A 27,291-nucleotide genomic window follows, 5' to 3' on the forward strand; every position below is an offset into this window, starting at 1 on the left:
TAATTGTGATGATTTTGGCTCACATTTAACAAAAACCCACCAATTCACTATCTCAAAAAATTAGAATATGGTGACATGCCAATCAGCTAATCAACTCAAAACACTTGCAAAGGTTTCCTGAGCCTTCAAAATGGTCTCTCAGTTTGGTTCACTAGGCTACACAATCATGGGGAAGACTGCTGATCTGACAGTTGTCCAGAAGACAATCATTGACACCCTTCACAAGGAGGGTAAGCCACAAACATTCATTGCCAAAGAAGCTGGCTGTTCACAGAGTGCTGTATCCAAGCATGTTAACAGAAAGTTGAGTGGAAGGAAAAAGTGTGGAAGAAAAAGGTGCACAACCAACCGAGAGAACCGCAGCCTTATGATTGTCAAGCAAAATCGATTTAAGAATTTGGGTGAACTTCACAAGGAATGGACTGAGGCTGGGGTCAAGGCATCAAGAGCCACCACACACAGACGTGTCAAGGAATTTGGCTACAGTTGTCGTATTCCTCTTGTTAAGTCACTCCTGAACCACAGACAATGTCAGAGGCGTCTTACCTGGGCTAAGGAGAAGAAGAACTGGACTGTTGCCCAGTGGTCCAAAGTCCTCTTTTCAGATGAGAGCAAGTTTCGTATTTCATTTGGAAACCAAGGTCCTAGAGTCTGGAGGAAGGGTGGAGAAGCTCATAGCCCAAGTTGCTTGAAGTCCAGTGTTAAGTTTCCACAGTCTGTGATGATTTGGGGTGCAATGTCATCTGCTGGTGTTGGTCCATTGTGTTTTTTGAAAACCAAAGTCACTGCACCCGTTTACCAAGAAATTTTGGAGCACTTCATGCTTCCTTCTGCTGACCAGCTTTTTAAAGATGCTGATTTCATTTTCCAGCAGGATTTGGCACCTGCCCACACTGCCAAAAGCACCAAAAGTTGGTTAAATGACCAAGGTTTTGGTTTGCTTGACTGGCCAGCAAACTCACCAGACCTGAACCCCATAGAGAATCTATGGGGTATTGTCAAGAGGAAAATGAGAAACAAGAGACCAAAAAATGCAGATGAGCTGAAGGCCACTGTCAAAGAAACCTGGGCTTCCATACCACCTCAGCAGTGCCACAAACTGATCACCTCCATGCCACGCCGAATTGAGGCAGTAATTAAAGCAAAAGGAGCCCCTACCAAGTGTTGAGTACATATACAGTAAATGAACATACTTTCCAGAAGGCCAACAATTCACTAAAAATGTTTTTTTTTATTGGTCTTATGATGTATTCTAATTTTTTGAGATAGTGAATTGGTGGGTTTTTGTTAAATGTGAGCCAAAATTATCACAATTAAAAGAACCAAAGACTTAAACTACTTCAGTCTGTGTGCACTGAATTTATTTAATACACGAGTTTCACAGTTTGAGTTGAATTACTGAAATAAATGAACTTTTCCACGACATTCTAATTTATTGAGATGCACCTGTATAAATGCTACTATTTTTTTACAATCCACAAATACACAGAGATAATTTTTTATATGTAATTTAATGTGCAAATGAATACTGAGCTGTTTATGTTTGTACTCTGCATCAATAATGTACATAAATGTGCTTTTGTAGTCATGATAACTGTTATTCCTTGGACTTGATTCACATTTGTATGTGGGAAATCCCAGTGGCAGTACCGCGTCTGTTTCAAATGAACACCAGCCCAGCTGTCCATAGATATAGAAACTCTCCCCTAAAGATGCATGTTGCAAACAAAAAGTTCAAGGGTATTGGTCACTGACGGAGAACTGAATTCATATTCATGACCTATGCATTTGAATGGTTAAAAATGACCTTTCTCAAGAATAATACAGAGAGATGCTTTTGACATTTCAAATCTAGCACCACCCCCCCCCCCATGTCCTCTGTTGTACATCTCTCCAACCCACTTTTCATTTTTCTCCATGGTAAATCCTCACATGTTTATTTTCCTGGATTTGTAAACCAATACCAGTTCAGCTTCTATCTAGAGCATGCTATTTATGACGTTGCCATGACATCTGTCAAGAGTGGAACCCCCTTAATAATGGAGCTCCTCCTACAATTCTATTTCTGTACCTGCTCAGTGCATAACTGAAAACCCTTAAGGTGGACGAGTCACATACAAATACACACCAATGTGATTCAGGTTTTGTGAATAAGAAGTCAATTAGACCAGAGTGTTTTTGCTTCCTCATGGTGTGAATGATGCCACTGCATTTAGCCCAAGTCTGTTGCATATCTCTCCAACTAAGAGAGCACACTTCATTGCTATAATGCTTTAAAGTGTAGAGGATTTCTTGGATTGCTAGTGCAATAACTGCCTAGGGGTTTGATCTAGAAGAACAAGGTGGAATTAGTACAAGCTTGAAGTATGCTTGTAATCCTTTGAAGATTAGCTTATTTCAAAGATATGAGAGTTAGATGTTTAGATAGAAAACATGCATGTTTTTATAAAATGCACATCACCCAGGAACAGTCTCTCATTTGTCTACATGTTATTTTGGGATCAGGCTGTGTTGCTGTAGCCATGCAATTGGTGTGGTGGACACACAGTCCTTTTTCGAGAGCACTGGTAGGTCATAGCAAGAGCAGACAGCAGGGATTTTGGCACAGGCAATGTTAATGGTGTTGATTTGCCCAGGGCACTCCTCCTCCTCCTTGTCATCCCCAGACAAAGGTATCAGAAGGACTAAGTCAGTTTACTTCCCGCCTACTATTCCATTCCGCTAAGAGACTGGCTGTCGCCAGAGGGAAAGCGGACCCAGTGTTGCCGCGGGAGTCACAACTAAGTTTGGGAATAGCTTTCTGCTAACCCGATCCGTTCTCAGGCACCTGAGGGAGCAATAAAAATAAGAGCGCTACGCCAAGAGCCCTGCCCACTACCCCATTTAAACACAAAGCTGCCAGTCAAAGAGATAATCAAGGGTGCAGAAATGTTGGACACTCTAAACAGTTGTGTCAGACCTGTTTGCTGTTTTCAGTGGGAATCTGGGAAAGAGGGTTTAGGCCCAGTTGCAAACAACCCCATTATGTTAAGAAAACCCTTAGTTATAATTGTAAGTATAGTGTTGCTAGGGGAATTCCTGCACCACTATCGTCACCAAATGGCATTGTAAAAAACATCACTCCCCTGTCTTCCATTGGATGTACAAACAGATAGTCCTGCCCCAAACTCATACCATTGGTCATTTTGCTGGTTAGGGCTGCTCAAATAAACAGATAAATATTTTGATAGCGCCACAGTGTTGTACTTTTAGGTAAAATCAACCTACAGATGGCTTATAAATTACTCTTTTATATTAAGCTGGTTTATGAGAAAGAGTTTTTACATCAAAACAATTCCACATAAGCCTTAAGGGGTTTGTTCCATATAGCTGCTGATCTTCAACACGGTGCACCTACAATGCCCCAAATGCACCCTAGTGCTCAGCTGGCCTGTGTTTTCCTTGTTTTATCTCATTTAGTTCCTGTGTATGTCATCACAAACACAAAAGCACTAAATGGATCAAGATGTGGCCCATCTGTCAGCATCTCTGCATCTGTGGAATTGACTCCAGATCTAACAGTTACTGTTGTGCATTGCTGCAGACCTGATTGTAGTCTTTGTTTGTGCCTCATGGCTCATTGCTAGACCAAACAGCAGTTGAGGTTGAAAGAGGAAGGTCAATCAGGTTGACCTCCTTACTTCTGTCACAGTGCTGACTAGGTAATCTCTTGCTCTGGATGCTGGGGCTAGTATTTGTCTCTTGAGGTTTCTTATTTACCACTTCTCTCTATTTCTGGGTTTTACATGTTCTTCATGGTTAAAGCTATGAACCAAAGAGTTCATTTAGGTCTGGAGCTTGTGGAGATAATTGAAATGCAAAGGTCTGTAATGTATGGCTTCATTGCGGAGACTTAGATTTGAGGCCTGCATGTAAAACATGGCTAGTTACTGCCTGCTCCATAGGGATTGGAGACCTTGCCCTATTGGTGTGACCACATGGTGCAGACAAGGCAATATGTCCTTCACTGCACCTGTCAGGAAGTGCCATTAATCTCCATGGTGACAGGGAACCCCTGCTTGGCAATAGGAGTGTTACAGTCAATATAAATCAAGAGGATCTCTTCCAAGAGCTCTGGCCAGCGAGTCATACTCCGAGCCACAGAAGCACCACAGTGGGTCACCACTAGCCTGAGTAAATTCATTGAGAGCAAGTTGACTCAACACCTCTGTTGAAACTTCTCTTAGAGGCCAATTATGTGAAGAAGAACTCTTGAGTGCCCCTGTATTTTACTTGAGTATGGTCATGGTTAAAAAAAGGCCTGAATTCTGTGTGAGTGAGAACAGTCCAGTCTCACAAAATAATGTTTATCCGTGCACCACAAAAATGTTGCTTCGAGGCCATTTAACCTCCTTATCCTAAGGCCTCATTTCAGAGGATCCTGTAAAGCTCTGTTACTTAGATGTATTTGATGGCTGGGCTGTTTCATGTGATTCGGTTGTATTTTTTATGAGAAATTGTTAGAATTCTTTACATACCTAAGTCCATGTGAAAATTAAAATTGACCCCATTGGGAGACAGAGATTCTCTTGATGGCAACCTGACTTTTAGCCTCCACGTCCTGTCCACCCTCTCAGTTCCCAGCATTTAGAGGCTCAAATAAATCTTGGCCTGATTCTTGAGAGAAAATGTGTATTCCGTTCTGGCTTCATTCTAGTATAGAATGCCTACACTTCACAGCTAATTTCTGATGGAGAAAATCAAGTCCCGTCCGACATTTATTCGCCTTCATTATTCAGTTTTACTCAGTCATATTATGTAAGTAAAATGGGTTTAGAATATTGTTTCATGTTGACTTTACATTAAAATTACTGTAAATTTATCTGCCTGTTATTTATGACTCTCGTTGCATTGTTTCACGCATGTTAGCTTGCTTACAGCCCTCTTGCGTGTTGCCTTATTTATGTTATATTGCTGTTTTCGACTGTGCCAAGTAAACAATCACATGAACATATGTACATAGTTCATACTGTACTGTAATTAAAATATCTTGCCGTAATTAACAACATATTGCCGTTTTAGCTACTTCTGTAATTTGCATCTTTTAAACGTGATATAATCCTCAGCGTTATTCAGAAACACACGGACATTCAAAGATAACATAGGCTTTAACCTCTGAAATGAGGGTAAAATGGCCACAGAGCAACGATTTGGTGGTGCACAGATAAACATCAGAGTGACGTTTTCTTGTGTTGAGCAAGGGAATGAGCAAGCATGAGACAGACCACTACAATTAGGGCACCTGCTCTTAGCATGAAACCAACAGCAACTGGAGACCTAGAGGAGAGAAAAATACATGAGAAACAAGAAACAGTAAGACAAAGTGAAAAACTAAGGGAAAAAACATTTGAATTATGTTAATGAGAATGACACAAATGGGAATTCACAACTAACATTTTCAGTATATGACCATCAGAATTACTCGAGTCTCAAGTGACAACAGTTGTTCTTTGCGCACTCCTTAAAGGACAGAATAAAAATGGACAACGGAGAAATAAAATGCATAGTGAGTGGCGAGTGAGGATGCCTTTTTGTCCACCTTCTTATATGCTAGAAGTGTTTGCATATGGTTAACTGGGAATTACATCACCAGCACGGCTGCCCCGCATCGAGAGGAAATGAAATCACAGCCCAGGCTTAAGCCAAGAAACCCACTTACACACAACACCCTTCTGTGAATCGCTGCCTGTTGCTATTTGTGAATGGTTTCCAATACAAAAAAGCAATGGCAGAGGCTATACCTCTGGTTTGAAACAATATGAAACTACATAGTAACAGAACAACATCCGGCCTCAAACAAAAGATAAGCAGTGTGTATCAGTTAAAGGACTGATAGAGACCTCCGGGTAATTTCATAATGTTTTACTACCAGCCCTTGAGAATATTTTCTCAGGATTTAGTAAGGGATGTGCTAACACGGTACTTAAACCTCCATTTGTGTCCGGGGCTGCTTAAGTACATGAGCTGGCATGATGATTTGGCTGAAGAAAAACAGCAGCTCTGTGTTACCTCCTGTACCGTGACCATCAGTGATGTATCACGAACAGTGGCTTCCTATTTTTTCAAAAGTGGAACTGTTCACATGCTCATTCATAGTCTCAAACTATGTGTTTTGTATTTGGGTGAATAGCTTCATGGGATAGATGTAGGATGACTCCAGTTAATGCGACTGGAAATACAGTTGTAGAGTCTTTTTTCTTTATTTTTTAAATACATTTTCAGAGCAATGATTTTAGCAATCTTTTAGTGGGAAAAAGAGAGTTAGTGTGAATATGGTTTGTTTATACAAAGACATAAGTGAGGCCTACTATTTTAAGTGAATTTTGTATTGAATTAGTGATAAATGTTTTTATTATAATATTTAACTGTCTGTCATTTTAACAAACTACATAAGGTTTACACACCCTTCAAACGTACAATCTTTTTTAAAACTGCCCAAGTAAAAATGTTTAAATGTAAGATTTTATATTTGTTAGAAAAAGCATTACAAATAGCCAGTGTACTGTATATTAGAGCAGGGTTTCCCAACCACTGTGCCGTGACACAAGAGTGTGCCGTGAAAGATTGTCAGGTGTGCTGTGGAAAATTATCAAATTCCACAAAATAAATAAATGCATGACATTTTTTTTTTATAATTTCAGGGATCCAAACTCCTCGCTGTTTTGAAACCATAATCAGTCACTTTTGTGATTGTGAAGAGCAATGATTAATGTGCAAAAGTGAGTGATATTTATAACGCGTTAAGCGTCTTTCACATGACTCGCGTCAGCGCTGCAGAATACATTGAAGTCTATGAAGTGACGCCACTTTACACCAAAGTGTTTTTCACACACACGTTTTTGCTTCACCAAAAATGTCTTTGAGAGTACTAAGCAACAAGAAATATTTAAAAACTGTCCAAATTTGCGAAGAGACATTGAATGTCTCATAATGTCTTTTAATTAAATATTACCTTATCGTTTACGAATATCAGAGACCCCAGTTATTGAACTAATTTAAATTCACCAAGAAAACGCTTAGACCTAACCATAAATGAGTCCTTTTATTACTTTCTGCTATCAAAGCAACTGCAAGCTTTTTTTCTCTCTTCCAAATACATGTTTTCAATGTTTATTGTGCACACCTCCCACTTTTTTATGTGGCAAACTCGTAAAATCGCCCCTCTGTGACGCTTTCTGCAACTCTTTCATGTGGAGGGCAGTGCGGCGCTTGACGCTGGCGTTGAACGGAGAGTTGACGCCTCGACTCAACTCATGTGAAATGTGCTTTACAATGACAAAAGAACATTATTGAAATTATTATTATTTGTCTATTATTGTGGTCTTTACTGATAAAATCCATGCTCAGCAGTTTAAATAGGCTTCTGTAGGAAAATTATACCATAGATCTGCTTTGTATTTATAATTCTTATACTGAAGTCAGTAGATTTGTAGCCATGCAAGTTTTAATAAAGGAGAAGGACGTTATTGAAACTCACTATTATTAGACTATTATTGTTGTCTTTTTGGATGAAAAATAATGCTCAGACTGAAGGAAGACTATAGATCTGCTTTGTTCTTTTAATGCTTAAACACTATAAAATCTCTTGGTAGATTTCGGTCATGAACAACTCAAAATGATTCACTGACTCACTCATAGCACATAAGACACTCATTTGTCACCACCTAGTGACATTTCCAGAAGGGGTACTGAACTAATCAGATAATAAAATTGAACAAATTTGTGAAACAGAAGCAAGCCTCACCAAAATACTCTTTATTTTGCAGCTAATTCTGCACAATTGTAAACTTGAATAAACTTGAATCACTAAAATAGCTGGAATTGGTGCTTTTAGTTTATTATTTAAAAAAAAATATCCCCAGAAAGAAATTTCATGGACCAGAGATTGTCTTACTTTTTCGCCCTTCATGAGTTTGCATCCCTGTAATTTGTTGTGGCATTGCAAGAACAAATCTACAAATTAAAAGAGAAGCAAATTTGTTGTTTTTTCATTACTAATTTAGCGCTCTTGCCACCTGTGACCTCACACAGCGTAGCCTACCTATGTGATTTGTTTTTTTGTTTGTTTTTTTGTATAGCCGAATTTCAGACATTACAAGTAAACACGTTACTAAGACGGACAGAAAACATGGACAAGTTCTTGAAAAGGAAAGATATTGATGATGGTTAGCCTATGTGGGATAGTGGTGTGCCATAGAATTTTTTAGTCGTAAAAAGTGTGCCGTGGCAGAAAAAAGGTTGGGAAATACTGTTTTAGAGCAGTGTTCAGCAAAGCTAAACTCTTACTTTGCAGCAGACTTGCCAAAAACAATACATGGCTGTGATCAAAGCCTTAAAATTATTGAGAACTGCATAATAGTTCCATGAAGGTTTTACATTTATATGCAGTGAGCCTGCAGGGCTCCAGACTAACATTTGAGAGCAGTAGCACTGGTGCCACCAAGTTCGTCAGATGGTCGCACCAGCACCTGAGTTGTTTGCATTATAATTTATTATTATAAATGACAATTAATGCAGATGTTACAACAGTCAGTTGAAACAGTCTGTTTATTGAACGTACCTAATTTTTTCACTGAAGCTGCGTATGGACACACATTCTACGACAAACCTCAAGGGGACAAGTACACAATCACACACACATTTTTTTATATCTGTGATGTGTGGATTGAAAGCCTTACAATTTCTGTTCATGGTACAGATTTCTCCTTTATTCCTTTTCAGTGCTGTTTAGAATACTGGGACCGTTTAATATGATTTTAAACTAGTTTAATCATCGACATTATGGGTTTTCATTGAGGTTTTAAACAAATAATCAATGCCGAATCCGTGACCCAGCCCTGTTTATGATGATCTGCGTGGCTGAGCGCTCGAGACTGGTCCGTGTGTAAATGCACATCTCTGCTCTGATCTGTCCATTGAGCCTTGAGCTGCGCTGACTGATCCAGGTAGAGCTGTTTCCTTTTGCTTTTGGAACATTTGCCATTTGATATTTCTCATGCGCAACAAAAAACGACAGCGCACAATCAGAGAGTCGGACAACTTTGTAGTCGCACCAGTGCGATCTCTTGCAAAATTTAATGACACTGTTAGGAAAAATGGTCGCAAAATGCAACCATTTAGTCGCAGTCTGGAGCCCAGGCCTAATTCTTAAAAAATCAAATTGTGATTATTTAGTCTGTTTACATGATTGATAGATACTGTAATGATACAGTTCTGTCCGAATGCCAGAGATACATGTCCAATAGACAGGCAGATCCCCTTATTTTGACATGCTGTCTTGAAGTTTTCATCCCAGAGATTACCCATTATACTGTGAACTGAGAGAAAGACAGAACTCACACTGAGAAAGTTACAAAACCTTCCAGACTACCCATGTGCCCTGCATTTGAGTAATCAGAGCAGTGTCACTTTTAATGCCCAAAGTTCAGCATAAGTGCTTATTAAGGGACAATGAATAAAGGCCTGCTGAATGCAGAAAAATTGAATTTTCATTGAACAGTGTTAATGGCTGATATTTACCAGCTCACTAATGGCTTGAGGCAGCAGCATTTGTTTTCTGTTCTGTAAAATCAAAAGGCAGTAACTACACTAACACTGAACCTCCAGGGGAAAAAAAGAGAAAAGAAGTGTGGGTTGTGTTGTTACTGCAATTCTCACACTTTGTTTTCTCTGAATCTGAGCATAGTTAAGTCAAACCTGTCTGTCACAGGACAGTATAATCTAAACACAGTCCACAGTCTCAATTTTGACAAAATACATAGTTACTGCATTTAGCCTTTGCAAAATGGCAGTTGTCATTAGTCGCTTTATCATTATCAGGCCAAACGATTCTGAGCACAGTGAGTAACAGCTGTCCTGTTTTGTTCTCTTGCCCATCAGCCCATTCTAATTCTGATTTTGCTGAATCTCAATGGAAAAAGAAACCATAAATGTGTCAACAAGCCCAGAACTTTAGAGTCACAATTCAGCAACAGTAACCATTTGGCCTGTTGGTTACCTGCATTACTGCTTGCAATGTAATGATTAAATAAGTTTTGAAAGACTAGGTTCATTTCAGCTTGGTCTGTATATTTTCACAACAAATAAAACAATTGCCAACTCTTTCCACAGCTTGTAGGGATCCTGTTACAAGAGAGATCTCAAAACTACAGCACCTGTAGAGTTGGCAACTTTTCAAGAATAGGGAATAAGTTTGGAGGGAAGCCTTAGATTTTGGCAGTGTTTTGTCTCTGTCATTAGTGTTTTGCCATAGTGTTTTTGAGAGACCATGTCACTATGATGCCTTTACTGGGTGTGTTTTTGCAGCTGGTTCTGCTGGCGGGAGTGAGTGTGTCAGGAGTAGAGGGGAAGAAAAGAGCTCAAGAGAAAAGGGGAAGGAAAGTAAGATCTTCAGCTGACATTTTTTCTTGCCGACTATAACTGGATTATCTGATCGGAGAGTGTTTGCAGTGAGGCAGCCACTACAAGGCATGAAGCATCATGTGTTCCCAGGCTTTTAATCCTTGTATAATGACTAGCTAGACCTGAAGAGAGAAAAATTCATTTAAGCATGGATCATTTATTTTGTCTCAGCTTTGGAAGTAGTGAGTGCTGTATGTAAGTCTGTGGCTGTATGTGAGTCTGTGGCATCCAATATCCACACACATTTACAGTAAATCTGACTCTTTTACTATTTGGTCATGGAAAAGTTCTACAGATGTTAAACAGATAGTTCACACAAAACAGAAAATTATGTCATCATTTACTCATCCTCATGTTGTTCCAAGTCCATATAACTGAAATTGTTAGGCAGAATGTTAGCATCAGTCACCATTCACTTTCAAATGGAAAAAAAGATGCAATGAATGTGAATTGTGACTGAGGCTAACATTCTGCCTAATGTCTATTTTTGTGTTCAACTGAAGAAAGAAAGTCAAGCAGGTTTGGAACCACATGAGGAGTGAGTAAATAGTGACAGAAGTTTAATTTTGGGGGGAACCCTGCCTTTAAGTCCACTTCATAAAGTTCAAAAGCATGTGGAATCTCAGAAGTCTTTGAGTGTTGTTGAGACTCTACTGGAGTTGAGGAATTTTCATCCAGGGATCAATGTCTGCCATCTAGTGTTTCAGAGAGACCACACAAGATAAACTACATTGTATATACACAGCATAATATGTATGGAAAAAGACAAATGTCCCCTTGGCATTACAAGGCCTTTCTCGATAAGCCACATTTGTTGCTGTTACTCACCATATTTTCACCTATGATCCAGTGCAGTCTAGGGTATTTGGGATGTGTCAGCCAATGAAACCTGCATGCTTGTCAAAGATTCCATCTGCCTTGAAACCTCACTTGCCATAGGCCTTATTTATTGCACTTACTAGACCATATCCCCAGTCTAGAGTGCACAGGGGCAGGAAATGAGATACTTGACACTTCATGTAAAAACTCTCAGATCCTTGCCACTGCTTACTCTGCCCCATAAAAGTCCTGCCCATAGGCATGGGGTGCTTGAAGTATTTTCCTCTGTCTTAGTTGATCTATGAAATTCCTGACCTCAAACTGTTTCACACAATGTGACATATACAGTGAAGTTGAAAAACTGACAGGCTGTGAGCCAGACAAGACTTTTCAGAATTTCCGGAATCCTGACCTTGTGTCAACCTGGGTGGTAAATGGCATTGCTAAGAATGGTTTTAACAAGTCTGACAACTGCTTTAAGTGTGACACTAATGACAACAACTGTATATGGTGGCAAAAACTAGTCAGATTTCAAAGCCTTCGTGCTCAGTCCAGGTAATACTCTTGTCATATAGTTTGATTAATAGCAGGAATATCTTGATTGAACAGCTGTCATAGCTTTCATTCTTTGAGACCTGTCTTTAACCACTTCAAACTGTATGAATGTGACTTTGAATCTTCCACAACTACTATTTTGTGGCAATAAAGTGACAACTAAGTTCAAATAATAGATTTTAAAAATGTTGCCCATAGATTTGAATTCATCCATCATACCTTTGTAATACTGTAACTTCAGCATATCATGTGCTGTATAAGCCCATACCACCATCTGCTGGTGCAGACTGTGAGTGCAGAGGCCTCAGCTCCATAGCAGTATGTTCTCGTGTCTTCATGGACCTTGCAGTAAAGTTACACCCATATCTGTATCTATATCTGTTTCTTTTCTATTTGTAAATGGGACTGATAATTTCTTTCAGAGTGCAAGCAGTGGATACTGCTTGGATACAGTTTTTTCGTGCAACTGAAGATTTGTGATGTACCATCCTAATACAACAGCAAGAAAACAACATTTTGCCACTTGAGGAAAATTTAACAAGTAGATGTAAAATCTGAGAAATAAGTGAGTTATTTGCAGTGTGTTTGAGGTGGCCACTCAGCAAGCAAGAGGCCTATATATTTTATATATGCTGCAGTTTTACCTCTTTACAAAGACTTTTTGAAGTGGCACAGAGCCACATCAGAGCTGCTTTAGCTTAGTAGTGAAAAGACAGCTTTACAGAAAGATCACAGTGCCACTGTACATTCTGTTGTCAAGCTCGCAGCTTATTTGGGTCTAAAAACGTGAGCAGGTGTCAGGCCAGCACCTCAAAGTGCCCTGACCTGCCCTGAAATAGATGGCAGCAAAGTGGTAAACAACAGCATGTGGAGATTACATTGAGCAAGAGCCACAAACACAAGGCCACCACAAATCAGTTGCAATAATACTGCATTTTCATGTCACCACACTTTACACGTGCTGAACTAAGTTGGAGCATAAAAGTCATGCAGTTACGTATCATACCACTGTGCCGTCAGCTTATTCACATTACAAATATCTGTGCTGTTTCACTACTTTCCAAGGAACAGACTTCGATAATTCTTTCATAAAATTAAATGCTGGCATTTTAATGTATTATAATGATATATTGTTAATTCCATATATATGTTTACAACTAATCATATAAACTAGATATAAAATATTATAACTAATAACATCTTTATAGTTGTAGTGGGGTCCAAAAGTCTGAGACCGCATGTGAAAAAACATCTATTTTCCATTCTTTTGTAATTTAATAGAAACCTTTTCATTATATATTGTAATATCTGCATAACAATTTGAGTGTATTTTTTGAAAGTTTAAGCATCATAATTTTTCTTTGTTTTACATTTTGAATGAAAATTAAATTTTACATTAAAAAAAATACAATAACTTTTGGGTATTCTTTTACTAATTTATTCAAATATATATTAAGTATGACTTATATAATATTATTAGTGATATTTTTATAATCTTATAATTATATGTAAATGACAGATGGAAACATTGTCAAAAAATTACTGGAACTGACACTGTCAAAATATGTTATGCATTGCTTAAACATGAGAAGTGTAAATGCTGGAAGTCAGAGCTGTCTAGCTGAATTTTAAGTTCACTTTTAATATTCTGGCTTTTGAAAACTCTTTCCATCCTCCATGGCCCTGTCTTTGTGAGCTGAAATGTAACGGTTCTTCTTTCAGTGGCTCCACTCTGTGGCTTTTCTTAGAGGAAATTTAGCCTGGAATAGAATAGGCCCTACTAAAATTCACTTCCTCAATTCAGCGCACTGTCGAGTGAGTGTAAGGAAATAAGGCCTCTTTCATGCCCCCACATTCCACAGAGGCAAGCATAAGTCCAGATAAAGGGTTATCGCTATGGTGATGGCATTTGGCACTGCTATTTTCAAGCACTCAGATTGAAACAGTGGTGTATGTTGAAGTGGGCAAGTGGATGTTTGAGTGTGTGTGGTGGGGGTGGGGTATTTGGATGTGTTTTTAAAGTCTGCCCAGTGCCTGCTGCAGAAATAAACTGCAAATTAGAAGCTTTATCTTTGGGGATCATTTTACACACATGGCAGTAGCTCCTGCGTCAAAGCAAGCGAGAGAAGGTGGGGTGAGGATGAGATATGCTGTCCAGTACTGGTGTCTCTCTTTCTGCTCAGCAGTGAAGAAAGATAGACGGCCTCTGCCATCTGCCCCCAGTCAATCCGACTGCACTGTTTGAGTTCAACCTGATATAGAAGAGTTATATGTGTAGAGACAGGTTTATGTGCTATGAGCATCAGTTTGCTTTAATACTGTGTGAATGGCTAATATGATAGTGTTGATCTGTTACTATGCATCATTATGTAACTCAGAATAAGATGTTGAGTAGTAATTTATTTGACAAGTTTTTAAAGAATGTACAAGATTGATAATATAAAGCACCATGCAAAACAAGAAAGAAAAAAGACTGTAGAGGATAAAACAACACAATAAAGCCAATGGCTTATTTCCATTGTGGTACTCTTATGTAATTAAAAAGATGGGAGCATAGGTTAAAGAGGCCAAATAAAACATACTAAGCTAAAAAACTAAAATATATTAAGCTGAAATCTCACAAAAAATCTTCAATCAATTGGAAAAGAAAAATCATTTTACGGCCATTCTAAAACCTCTTAGCCTGTATATATTTTAAAGACACTGATAATTTATTCCAGACAATTGTGCTTGTGCATAAAAAGGTATTTTTCCCAAATAAATATTTGTATTACTACCCTTTGTGACATATTTGTGATTATCTTTTAAGTTGAAGTAGTAAGCCAAATTCTTTGGAATAGAATTATTTAAAATTTTATAGGTGAGACCAACCCTCTATGGACACATTGGAGAAAGAATAGCCATTGGCTAGTAAATTTTTGTTTTACTCACCAAAATGTTGACGACATGTAAGCATAATGCAACTAAAAACTGAAAAAGATATTATACAAACTGAGAAGGCGGCATCTTCACACATATGGTAAGCACTCACTGAGCACTTAATTAAGAACACCTGTACACCTACTTCATGCGATTATGTAATCAGCCAGTAGTGTGGCAGTAGTGCAGTGCATAAAATCATGCAGATACGAGTCAGGAGCTTCACTTAATGTTCACATCAACCATCAGAATAGGGAAAAATGTGATTAAATGAAATGTAAAAATGTGATGAATGTCAGTGATTTCGACCGTGGCATGATTGTTGGAGCCAGATGGGCTGGTTTGAATATTTTTGTAACTGCTGATCTCCTGGGATTTTCACACATAACAGTCTCTAGAGTTTACTCAGAATGGTGCCAAAAACACACACACAAAAAAAAAAACATCCAGTGAGCGGCAGTTCTCAGACGGAAATGCCTTGTTGATGAGGAAGGTCAACGGAGAATGGCCAGGCTGGTTCGAGCTGACAGAAAGGCTATGGTAACTCAGACCTCTATGGACAAATGTAGTGAGCAGAATAGAATCTCAGAATGCACAACAAGTCAAACCTTGAGGCGAATGAGCTACAACAGCAGAAGACCACTTCTGTGAAGCTGAGGCTGCAGTGGGCACAGGCTCACCAAAACTGGACAGTTGAAGACTGGAAAAATGTAGCCTGGTCTAATGAATCTCGATTTCTGCTGAGGCACACAGATGGTAGGGTCAGGATTTGGCGCCAACAGCATGACTCCTTGCACCCAACCTGCCTTGTGTCAACAGTACCGGCCGGTGTTGGTGGTGTAATGGTGTGGGGAATGTTTTCTTGGCACACTTTGAGCCCATTAATACCAATCAATCATCACTTGAGTGCCACAGCGTATTTGATTATTGTTGCTGACCACAGGCCACAATTTACTCATTTTCTAATGGCTATTTCCAGCATGATAATGCACCATGTCACAAAGAAAAAGTCATCTCAAACTGGTTACATGAACATGACAATGAGTTGAGTGTATATACAGTATATACACGATCAGCCACAACATTGAAACCACCTGCCTAATATTGTGTAGGTCCCCCTCGTGCCACCAAAACAGCGCCAACCCTCATCTCAGAATAGCATTACATTTATAATATGCTACATAGGAGTGAGGGTATAAAATGTATTTTTATTGCAACTGTGGCAGTTTATAAATGTTTATATTTTAAATTAATAGTTTTTAATTGTGTTTAGGGTACTGGTTATCATTATAACAAATGCCATCATTTGTTTTATATAAATCATGTTACATCCTGAGGTTACCATGGTGTTGTTAAAAAAACACTGTTAAAACTTTAATAATTAAAATAAAATAAAACTATGGTAATTTTTTAGGGGCAAATAGAAAATAGAATCAAGGGCTTTAAAGCCTGGACCTTTGTGAATTATGGATATAGCTTTTTTTCTTTTTCTTTTTTTTCTCTCTGTGTAAAATCTGTTCCGTTCTAATGCTCTCTGATTGTAGAAAAACAATAACTGGTTTTGTTTGCTTTCAAATTTCCAAGAGATGACTGAACTTGAATCAACATGATCCTGATGAAAGGAGTCCAAAATCGCACTGTTAAAATAATTTAGCCTTGTCTAATTTAGTGTGAACGTTTGACCTTTTATAGATGTTATAGATAACCTTACTGTTTCGCCAGTAAATTTACATCTGCATAGCAACTCAAAATCAATGCCTTACCATCCAATGAGCATTTCAGTGGGCCAAAATATGCAATATTATTGGTAATTGCACTTATTTTTGTAATATAATAATAATATCACTTTTATTATTAGTTTCTGTCTTTAATTTTATAGGCCGCAGATCTAAGTCAAGTCATTTGTATTTTTATAGCGCTTTTCACAACACATATCGTTTCAAAGCAGCTTTACAGGAAATCATGCATTAACAGAAAATGAAACTGTAATAATTACAGTGTCTTACAGTGATCACTGAGTAGTTTGATTAAATATGATTGTAAAATGTGTATAGAAATTAAATAAACAATAATTGTATTTAGAAACCCAGTGAGCAAGCCGAAGGCGACTGTGGTAAGGAACACAAAACTCCATAAGATGTTGGTTAATGGAGAAAAATAACCTTGGGAGAAACCAGGCTCACTGTGGGGGCCAGTTCCCTTCTGGCTAACATCATGAATATTATGCCAGTATTAGTTATTTGTGTGCAGTGCAAGTCATGGTTTTAAATTTGTAAATTAAGTAAGCGTTAAGGTCCAGTGTTTTAAAAAGAAAAAGAAAATATTTTTTTATGAACTGTAAGTTTAAACACTGATGTCTTTGAAGTTCATCCTGGATTAACTGCAGAAGTTCACATAGATGCATTGACTTTTGTTAGTTGGCTGATGAAGGCTTTTGTTGGCAATTAAATTATAGTCTATGGATTCCATTTCAAGAGTATAGTCCATCAATAGACGAAGGTGATGCAGGCAGAGATAAATGATGAGGTGCATTGCAGTTCAACCTGCAGGTCATTTGGATGAGGTTCAGTGGGGTCCATCCTAAGTCCAAGGTTCAGGCAGTGGCATATGAAGTATCCGATGTCTTACAGTTGGAGTTGGCATCAGCTCATCCTCTGAAGTCAGAAAACTGAAGTGATGTCTGGCTAGCACCGGCTGTGGTTTATCGTCATCTCTCAGCGACACGTAGCATTGGAGTCCGACACAAGCAGGAACGGAGCTGGATCTGGCAGGCTCTGGTAACCTTGGGATATTTAGGCTGATATGAAGCAGCCTAATTGTAAGTTGATGGATAAATTAGGTGTATACCTGGCTAAATAGATGAGTCTTTAGTCTAGACTTAAACTGAGTGAGTGTGTCTGCATACCAAACAGTGTTAGGGAGACTATTCCATAGTTTAGGAGCCAAGTATGAAAAGGATCTACCTCCTTTTGTGGATTTTGATATTCTTGGAATTATTAACAAGCCAGAATTTTGTGATCGTAATGAACACAAATGACAGAATATAGCGTGTCAGAAAGTACTGTGGAGCTAGACCATTCGAAGCTTTGTATGTAGTTAACAGAATTTTAAAATGAATACGAAATTTAATAGGTAGTCAATGTAATGACGATAAAATTTGGCTAATATGATCATATTTCTTAGTTCTAGTCAGCACTCTGGCACCTGCATTTTGAACCAATTGGAGTTTATTTATTGAACTTGCTGGACATCCTCCCAGTAATGCATTACAATAATTTAGTCTTGAGGTCATGAACACATTAATTAATTTTTCGGCATCAGCAACAGAGAGCATGTGTCGTAATGTCGAATGCTGTTCTACAAACATTGGAAATTTGATTTTCAAAGGACAGATTGGTATCAAATATAACATATAATTTCTTTGCTGAAGAAGATGACGTAACAGTAAATCCATCAAGAGTTATATTTTAGCGGCTTATTTTTAGAAATCATTGGTAGCTCTGTTTTGTCGGAATTGAGTAGAAGGAAATTTCTTGCCATCCTATCTTTGATTCCATTGATACACTCTGCTAATTTGGAGAATTGTGAATTGTGAATCCAAACCCCGCACTGGTGCTACCAAAAGAGGTGCTGTTGCCACCAACTGTAGAACTCTCAAAAGTTAGTCTGGAGCCCTGTACTGACTTTCTATAATGTCTCTACAAAATAAAGAACCCTTGTTCTTTACATAACTAGAAACTTACAGACATCCAAGTCAAGATGGCTGCCTCTCTATAAGGTCTCACAGCATCTTTGTTTGGGTTTCATCAGATTTTCTATCTATCATCCATTATAATCATGATTGGCAAAATAAACTTAGTTGTTTTAGTTGAAAATCTATTTTAACAGATTTTATTTATTTTGTAATTTGATTTGCTGTTCAATTACAAGGCAGACATAGCTACAAGTGGTGCTATGACCCTTTCTTTACTAGGTGGTGTTCTGGTATTTAGAACTTCCTGGGTTTAAAGGTTAAGTGCTGGTCATTTTTGTTTGGTGTATAAAATGGGTAAACCCCCTTTGGATTTGGAATGCCTTCATTTTTTTGAAGTCTTGAATCTGTTCACTAAAAAGGTTTGATCAGATTTGTTCACGGATTTGTTTAATGACCATTTCTGCACATCTTTACGACATTTGGCAATAAATAAGCATATTATTTATGTCATGAGTCACTGAATCATTGATCATTGAAGTCATTCATGACCAAAACAAGTCTTGTTATCCTTTATTAAAATTTGCATGTCACCAAATTCACTAAGAGGATTTTATCCAGCATCAATTGTCAAATTAAGCATACAACATAAGGGGCTCCATTTGTTATTCAGCAGATCCATAAATATGTTAAAATATGATTTAGTGTATGGAAGTCAACGAGATTGATTTGATTACTCAAAAGATTTGTTCATGAACGAAACTCCGCAAATTTTGTTTTCTTTAATTTAAAATGAATTAATTAAATGAAACCTTTGTGGAAATTTCAGCTAATTATATTAATAGGCTTTGCAATTTTCACGTTATTCATAAGAAGTATGAAATCAGAGAGAAATAAGTCCTCAAATGTAGACACATTCATGCTCTCTCCTTCTTACAGCCGTCACGTCTCACCAGTTTCAGTTAGGATCTAATATAACTGTGAACCTCCTCCAAGCCTCATTCTACTCGAGTCTCAGTGGCCTGTGCTGCACATGCTGTGCCATAAATCAAAACTTTAAGCATAGCTTTCGAAGCTAAAATTAATCTCTGAAAAACAGGTATTAGGCAGCTATGCATTTTTTCTTAGTATTTGGAGCAAAGAGCCCCCTCTGATAACTCAAAGGAACCATGTCACATTGCCAAAGCCAATCACACATTGGGACATTATAAGGCGAGAGTTTTGGGGGACAAGGGACGCATCGGGCTTCAGCTGGCAATGGCATCCCAACACTGTGCAACTGAGACCTGCTGAAAATTGATGGAATGAAAACATTATTATTCCCTCCGATGCAGCTAATTTAGCTTGGTTCTCAGGCTATTGAACTAAACATGCATTGATAAGACATATGCCTTGAGTAGACAACAAAATCCTGGAAGCCCACTGCTCCAATAGTATCTCTTAAAGGTTAATGAGATATGTAATTTTGAGAGGTCATGGCAATGGACCTTTTGGGGACCAGAATATGACACCTTTATAGCACACTGATAGCTCTGGCATCTTGTAGAGAATATTCGTTGTTAATTGAAGACTCAGCATGGTGCTGGTGTTTGCACAGTGTCTGGTATGATGAGAAGGAGACAGGTGGGATGAGTCTGGCTCCTGTCAGTGCAAGAACACACTCAGCACCTGCAGAGCCATCGAGAGACCCAGGCACTGTTACAGCACGTCCTAGAACAAGCTGGCCAGCATAAGCAGGCAGACAGGTGTGACACTGGAGCTAAAGGGGAGGGGGCTGGAAGTATTAACTGTCCCAGCTTGCTCATAGGGTTTCCCAGCGTTGAACAGCACTGCTGGTCTCAGCGAATGCACTCACATCCCAACACTGACAAGCTCCTCTCTCCTTCAGCACCCAGAAACTGTTTCATAATCCAGTCAGCTAAATACCTCCAAAGATTTCTAAATGACTAAGTCGGGGTTTCTTAACTTCATCAAGGACCACTTTTATAACCCCAAACTGACCAATTACTTGCATAAAGCAATGTGAATGAAATAATCAAATCAGTCTCCCCACACTCTCAATGAACTTTGCAATCCCATATTCTCAGAAAGACCTTTTTTATATATTAGAATATTTTGCAATAAATGTTTAATATATTGGATTTTATATGTGTTTATATATAGTGTAAAACGATCCACAAAGATAAAGCTTCTAATTGGTTCTAGAAATAGTCATTTATTCATTCCCTTAAGAGAACACTCTTGTTGTACCTGTTTTTTGTTTTTGTTTTTTCCTTCAAATTACTTTAAAATAAGTCTGTATTAGTTAACATTAGGTAACTACATTAATTAACATAAACAAACAATTAACAAAATCTATGCAGCATTTATTAATCTTGGTTAGTGTTTCAACATCTGTTAAAACTATACATGTTTAACATTAAATGATGTATATACAAAAACATTATCTAATGCATTATGAACTAACATGAACTAACAATGACATTTGTATTTTTATATAACTAACATTAACCAAGAATAATAAATGCTGTAAAAAATGTTGTTAAAAATATTGTTCATGTTTAGTTCATGATACCTAAAGCTAAAGCTAATGTTAACAAATATAACCTTATTGTAAAGTGTTACCGAAAAAATAAAAATAAATCTATGGAGAAAATAACGGGGAAATATATATCCAGAACCCAGTCTGCTGAAAAAGTGAACAGTCGCTATAGCGCTTTATCGCATTTCTTGATGTGGTTTTGCAAATGAGACTTTTGTTTTCAGTTGCCCCTGGCCATTTGAAACTCAAATGAATAATGCTAATGCAATGCATCTGCCGTCTTCTATATATTTTTCGGAACTGAACAGAAATTTCAGAGTACATGTTAGATTATTTGTGTGTTTTTGTGACCTCTTTAAGTAGCAGTGAGTAGCTCTAGGCAACAAATGATTGCAAAAGGTGTAACATAGTTATGGTATCTAATTCTATCTGAATGTTTCACACTTCCACTGATTCCAGCTGTTGTGATTGCATTGATCCCAGTTCACACATCCACACATTAAGGCCAAGAGATTAAGAATTTCTCAGCTGGCACTGCACAAGAATGAGTCAAGGAGACTGTGTGATATTCAGTTTTAGGACTGGTTATGCCAACGATGGTGGTGGATCTTTTGGTGAAGGTGTTTAGAATTTAACTCTGTTTCCAGAATAAGCAGTGTTGATTCCAAAGAACCAACCCAGGGAAGGTGACACTCTTGGATTTATATTATTCAACACTGAAGGACAATAAAGGTCTGGTATGCTCTAGTGTTTCTTGGTATTCTACCATGATTTATCAGGCATCATGACTTGGCAAGAAATGTAATCAGCTAAAAATGCACATGCTGTTTTCAGGATTGTTTTCTTCAAGTAAAGTGTGCATGATCTTCTTGTAATAACTCTCTTGGTTAGTTTGACCTGAAGTGTGGAAAATAAGGTCTATCTGGAGACATCTGAGGTCATTTGTGACCATTTTTATCTCTCAGTTTGATTTGATGCACTCAACCACATTTATTAAATTTTTAGGTATTAAATGTGTTTAATGTCACAATAAAATAAAAAAAATCTTAACCACAAATCATGCTCTGGCCATATGACTGCATTAGTTCATGTAATTCAGCTAAAAGAGAGTTAAGAGAAACAGCAAGCCATTAGAAATTTGATCAAATACTGTAAGAAAAATTAAGAGATAAAGAAATAGAGAAAAGACAACTTATTATACTGAGGGATATTACATTTTGTAATATTGGTGGGATCGGAAAATGACGGATCACCTGCACTAAAGCGCCACCATGCAATGTGTTGTCACATGTACACTGTCCACCAAGCAGCATCCCTGTCTTCACTTTACTTGTAAAATAGTACAAAAATGGTAAGGGGCCCAGTGGGATTTACAGTCACACATGCTCATATGACTGGAGGAGTCATTGTGCTACCGTGGGGTTGCAAGTTCGAGTTAGGATTGCGTCATTTCCCATTACCCTTCTCTCTCCCCAATAGTTTCCTGTCATTCTTTACAGTCCACGGTACGGATGAAATCCCTAGAGCACAAGAATCCAGTGTGAGCCAGATCCACATTAACTATTTAACCTGGTGCTTAGGTTGCAAGTTTCATGAAAAATAAAGGTAATAATATTCTATTTACAGCTGGTTTGTTGTTTCTGGAAAGAATTGGCCAACACAATAATAAGTATTTAATTACATGCACTTAAATCTGATGTTAATATCTCTTTTCCTCCTCCAATAGCTTGCCTTTGCTGTAGAGGAGGCTAATGGTGTTAGCAGCAGGCAGGACTCTTCATGTCCCTTCTGCCCTGCCCACAGTGGAATCTTGATGTGTTTGATATTCTCCTAACAGCTGCTAGAGACAGAGCAGGGAATGCTGGGATTGCTATGTACAGCTGAAATGTCAGGAGGCCTCCTGTACTGCGGGTGTTATTTATAAGGCTTAAAGGAAAGCAGAGACGATCTTCTGGCCGTTACAGCTTAGATGTGCAAAGGGATCAACTCCCCCTACCCCATTCTGCATTACCTTTTTCCTTCTTTAAAAGATTGTTGGTTTATTTGTGCAAATAAAATGTAAACATATAGCTCTGTTTAAAGCAGCTGTCTGGCAATATAGCAACACACCACCACTGTGTAGATTTCTGGAAAGATAAACGTTGGATCATTTATACACACAGGCACTAGGTGTCACTAAACCTTTTTAGTTCTCTATTTTGTACATCAAGTAGCAGGTCATCAAACCTGATGATTCATGGTATACCATCATGATTTTAAAATGTTTCAAAGAGCGCCTTTTGTACTTTAAAGGAAATCTAAATTTTTATACAGTGGAGTTAACATGGTCAATGTCTCAAATTTGCTTTCATTTTATAAGTGCCACACAAAATCTTTTTTAATTTTTTTGTATTTTTTATCCCTTTTCTCCCCAATTTGGAATGCCCAATTCCCACTACTTAGTAGGTCCTCGTGGTGGCGTGGTTACTCACCTCAATCCGGGTGGTGGAGGACAAGTCTCAGTTGCCTCCACTTCTGAGACAGTCAATCCATGCATCTTATCATGTGGCTCGTTGTGCATGACACCGCGGAGACTCCCAGCATGTGGAGGTTCATGCTACTCTCCGCGATCCACACACAACTTACCACGCGCCACACTGAGAGCGAGAACCACTAATCACAACCATGAGGAGGTTACCCCATGTGACTCTACCCTCCCTAGCAACCGGGCCAATTTGGTTGCTTAGGAGACCTGGCTGGAGTCACTCAGCACACCCTGAATTAGCGACTCGCGACTCCAGGGGTGGTAGTCAGCATCAATACTCACTGAGCTACTCAGGCCCCCCCGCACAAAATCTTAAATCTAAAATCATAAATATTTTTTCTTCATTTTACATTCAACTTTTCTAGTTTTTACATTTTCCAAAATCCTGAAGCTTTCTTTTTATTTACAGGTTTAAATAATAATAATAATAATAATAATAATAAAAAAAGCAATGAATGATTTAATTTAATAATGAATTGATTATTTCGATTGATTATTTCAATTAATTTAATTATTTCTACAATTTAATCAGATTAAAAAGACACATTTCCTGCATTTAATTAAAAATGTATACATTTATTATTGTATACATTGGGTACAGAAAATGTTTAAATGTTACAATATAAATTAGAGCCCGACCGATATGGGATTTTTGAGACCGATACCATTTTTAGAGAGGGAAAATTCAGTTTACCGATATGGTGGCCGATATATCTAATTTTTGAGCTGGAGTGAAAACAGACCTTTTCTATGTGGATTTTTCACCGATTTTGCACCAATATGACTATGCAAAGGTACTCAGGAGGTGTTGATTCCAAAGAACCCACCCAGGGAAGGTGACACTCTCACTAAATATTTTTATCATAGAATATTTGACATTATTATTATACATTGTCAACAAATTCTAGAAATGAACATTGAGAAAATAAAGAATAAATAAAAATACAATAAATAGCTTAATAAACATCAGTACTATATGTTTAGTATAAGTCAATTGCTGACTATTAAAATAAAGAATAAATAAAAATACAATAAATAGCTAAATAAACACCATTAAAGTAAAGAATAAATAAAAATAAAACAAATAGTTAAATAAACATCAGTACTGTTTAGTATCAGTCAAATGCTGACCATTAAAATAAAGAATAAATAAAAATTAAATAAATAGCTAAATAAACATCAGTACTGTATGTTTAGTATCAGTCAAATGCTGACTATATTAATACCGCCAAGTCAAGATAAACAGCGGCAGTGGTGTTACACTGTATTCTGCTATACAAGTTCAGGGGAAACTTTCAACGGTGGAAAACCAGACTTTTAAATATTACATTTTATAAATTACACAACTGGAATTGTTCGGTTGAAGGGGGTACCAAACTGTGAATCCTAAACAAAACAGTTCACATGTTTACTCATTAGCTTCCACTCAGCTGACAACAATGAAAGTAGCTACGTGATTAGCTAGTTAGCTATAAGCTCATTGTCACGGAGAGTAAAAGACAGACATTGTTTATTTTAGTTTCCAGCATTGTGTCTCACCAACTAAGTAATAACATAGCGTGAAATCAACACTCAACAGACACAATCCACCACCGCACTATTGTCTGCTGAGCTGCAAAAAGATGCTCTGATGTTTACCTTTCAATCTGCTACATTACTGACTGCACTGACAAACTATAGCTGGCTAGCAGCAAACAGACATGAGTGACATGGTTGTCAGGGACAAGGTTAACGTTATATTAGTTATATTGAAAAGGGAAAATGATGGGGTCATTGTTTATTAAGTTTCCAGTATGTATATAACAAACTAGTTAACACTTACCATGATGACACCGCTGAATTCCGCCCTGTCTGCAGAGCCACTGTCAGTTCAGAGTCAGCTCTGTAAACAATGGAGACGGAGCGCAATCTGCTAGAGAAACTACGCTATGACACCAATTCTAAAGCATTGTTTTCTGCATTATATGTTCTGAAAAAAGTTTTCATATCGGCGCATGTCGGTAAAATATACGGCGATACCGATATATCGGTAAAAGGCTAATATCGGCCGATAATATCGGTTGGGCACTAATATAAATTCAGTGGCATATAGTTTTTTACCAACAAAAAAATTAAGAAAAATTGTATGTCCACAGTTTGAAAGCAGCAACACAATTTAAACCACTAAATTATAAATGATAATAAAGAAACAACAAAACCACAATCTATATATGTTAACTAGCAATAGGTGGTAAGAGGTATAGTGTTCTGCAGGTATGCACACATTCTCTCATGATTATGAAATATTTTGTTGATTTGTTTCATGATCGATTTTTTGTTGCAGCCCTAAAAATCCTGGAAAATCAGACTCAGACTTTTGAACCCCACTGTATACTGTATGTATTTATTTTGTTATTTATCTAAAGAAATGTTTACTGATCATTTTGTTAATTGATTTTTCAATTAATTTCTTAAGGGACAGGTTTATTTTTATCAAGATGATCTAGCATACACTTTTGCTTATAGAGTTGTTGATGCAGTGGATGTTTGAATTGGAAAGCACTTGATTAAAAAGTATAATTGTCTGTCAGTCAGAAAGTTTCTAGAGCAAAGAGGAAGGTCTGTGCACTCCAGATATTAATGTTATTATGCTGTGGGAGCTGTGCCCTGAAACATTTCACACTCCCTCTTTTACTCCACTCCCAAAGTGCACCCCATGAACCCATGGGTGCTGTATGTTGGTGGCCTGGTCATCTAAGCTATCTCCTCAGTTCTCTCTCTCTCTTTCTGCCTTGCTCTGTACGTAAACAAAGTCTTGATCGGCAGCAATTTGCACTACATCTGTGCTCTGTCTAACTTTAGCCTTTCTGTTTGGAGATGGGAGGGGGCTTCCATTCCCATAATACAACTTGCTCATCCATACACAAATACGCACCACAGACATCTGACACAGCTGATCCCCCTCCCTTCTGTATCGCTGCATTCAGCCCCCTGCTCATCAGGACAGGACAGGCGTAGAGAGGGGACTGGCCCGGAAGGCAGACCCCAGAGTGGCTCATGTTTCGCAGGGCTGGGAACCCGTTGGCTATGGACTTGAGTTGAGATTTGTTTTTTGTAGTTTTCAAAGGCAATTGGGAGGCTGACGGCCTGGCCTCCGTGGTACAATGCTCCTGGATTGCAGCTGTCACACTAGCAGGCAAGCTTCTAGGAATTCTTCCATGCACCAAGACACATCCACCTTACATCCCTGGACAAGACCTGGCAAATGAGAGTTTTGAAGTGTGCATGTGAGTGAGTGGACTGCGAGGAGAAAGAGTGTTTGAGGGACACTGGCCAGAAAGGAGTTCTCTGCAAGCTCCTGAACGGAAGTTGACCCTCTTTAACGGAAGTCACAGAGGACGTAGGAATAGCTTGTCTATTTCATTTTGGGCTTTCTCTCTTTTATCACTTTTTGAATCCTTTTGACATTGCCAATATGATGATCAAGGAGGCCTCGTTGAGGGAGGATCCCGACTTGCGGGGTGAACTGGCCTTTTTGGCCCGTGGCTGTGACTTTGTCCTCCCATCACGATTCAAGAAAAGGCTCAAGTCTTTCCAGCAAGCCCAGGTCAGTAACCAACCTCTGTATTTCGACAAAGAATGCTGTGGCTAACTCTCACATGCCAGGCAAGACAAACTATTCACAGGCAGATACCAACATGTTTATTAATAGGACGGTGGAAGGGGGTGCAGGGGTGAGGCTGGGCAGGAATACAGTGTCCAAGTGTTGCATACAGGAGCTTCAAGGAGGGGGAGGGAGTGGAAGAGCAAAGCTCTAGCCAC

The 27,291-nt window shown here is 38.2% G+C and overlaps 1 protein-coding gene across 2 annotated transcripts in view; it reads left to right on the forward strand.

The window, feature by feature from the left end:
• Positions 1-27,291, forward strand: part of LOC127441515 (serine/threonine-protein phosphatase 2A regulatory subunit B'' subunit alpha-like) — a 152,200-nt gene that overhangs the window by 106,426 nt on the left and 18,483 nt on the right. The window contains exon 1 of one of the 2 annotated variants that reach the window (XM_051699038.1): positions 26,448-27,076. The exons of the other annotated variant lie outside the window; for it this stretch is intronic. Within the exon in view, the coding sequence (XP_051554998.1) occupies positions 26,945-27,076 (132 nt within the window). The 5' untranslated portion in view covers positions 26,448-26,944. Of the gene's footprint in view, positions 1-26,447; positions 27,077-27,291 lie in introns of those variants that run through there. 2 annotated transcript variants of the gene reach the window in all.

Source organism: Myxocyprinus asiaticus, chromosome 5 (assembly GCF_019703515.2).
Source record: "Myxocyprinus asiaticus isolate MX2 ecotype Aquarium Trade chromosome 5, UBuf_Myxa_2, whole genome shotgun sequence".
NCBI lineage: Eukaryota > Metazoa > Chordata > Actinopteri > Cypriniformes > Catostomidae > Myxocyprinus > Myxocyprinus asiaticus.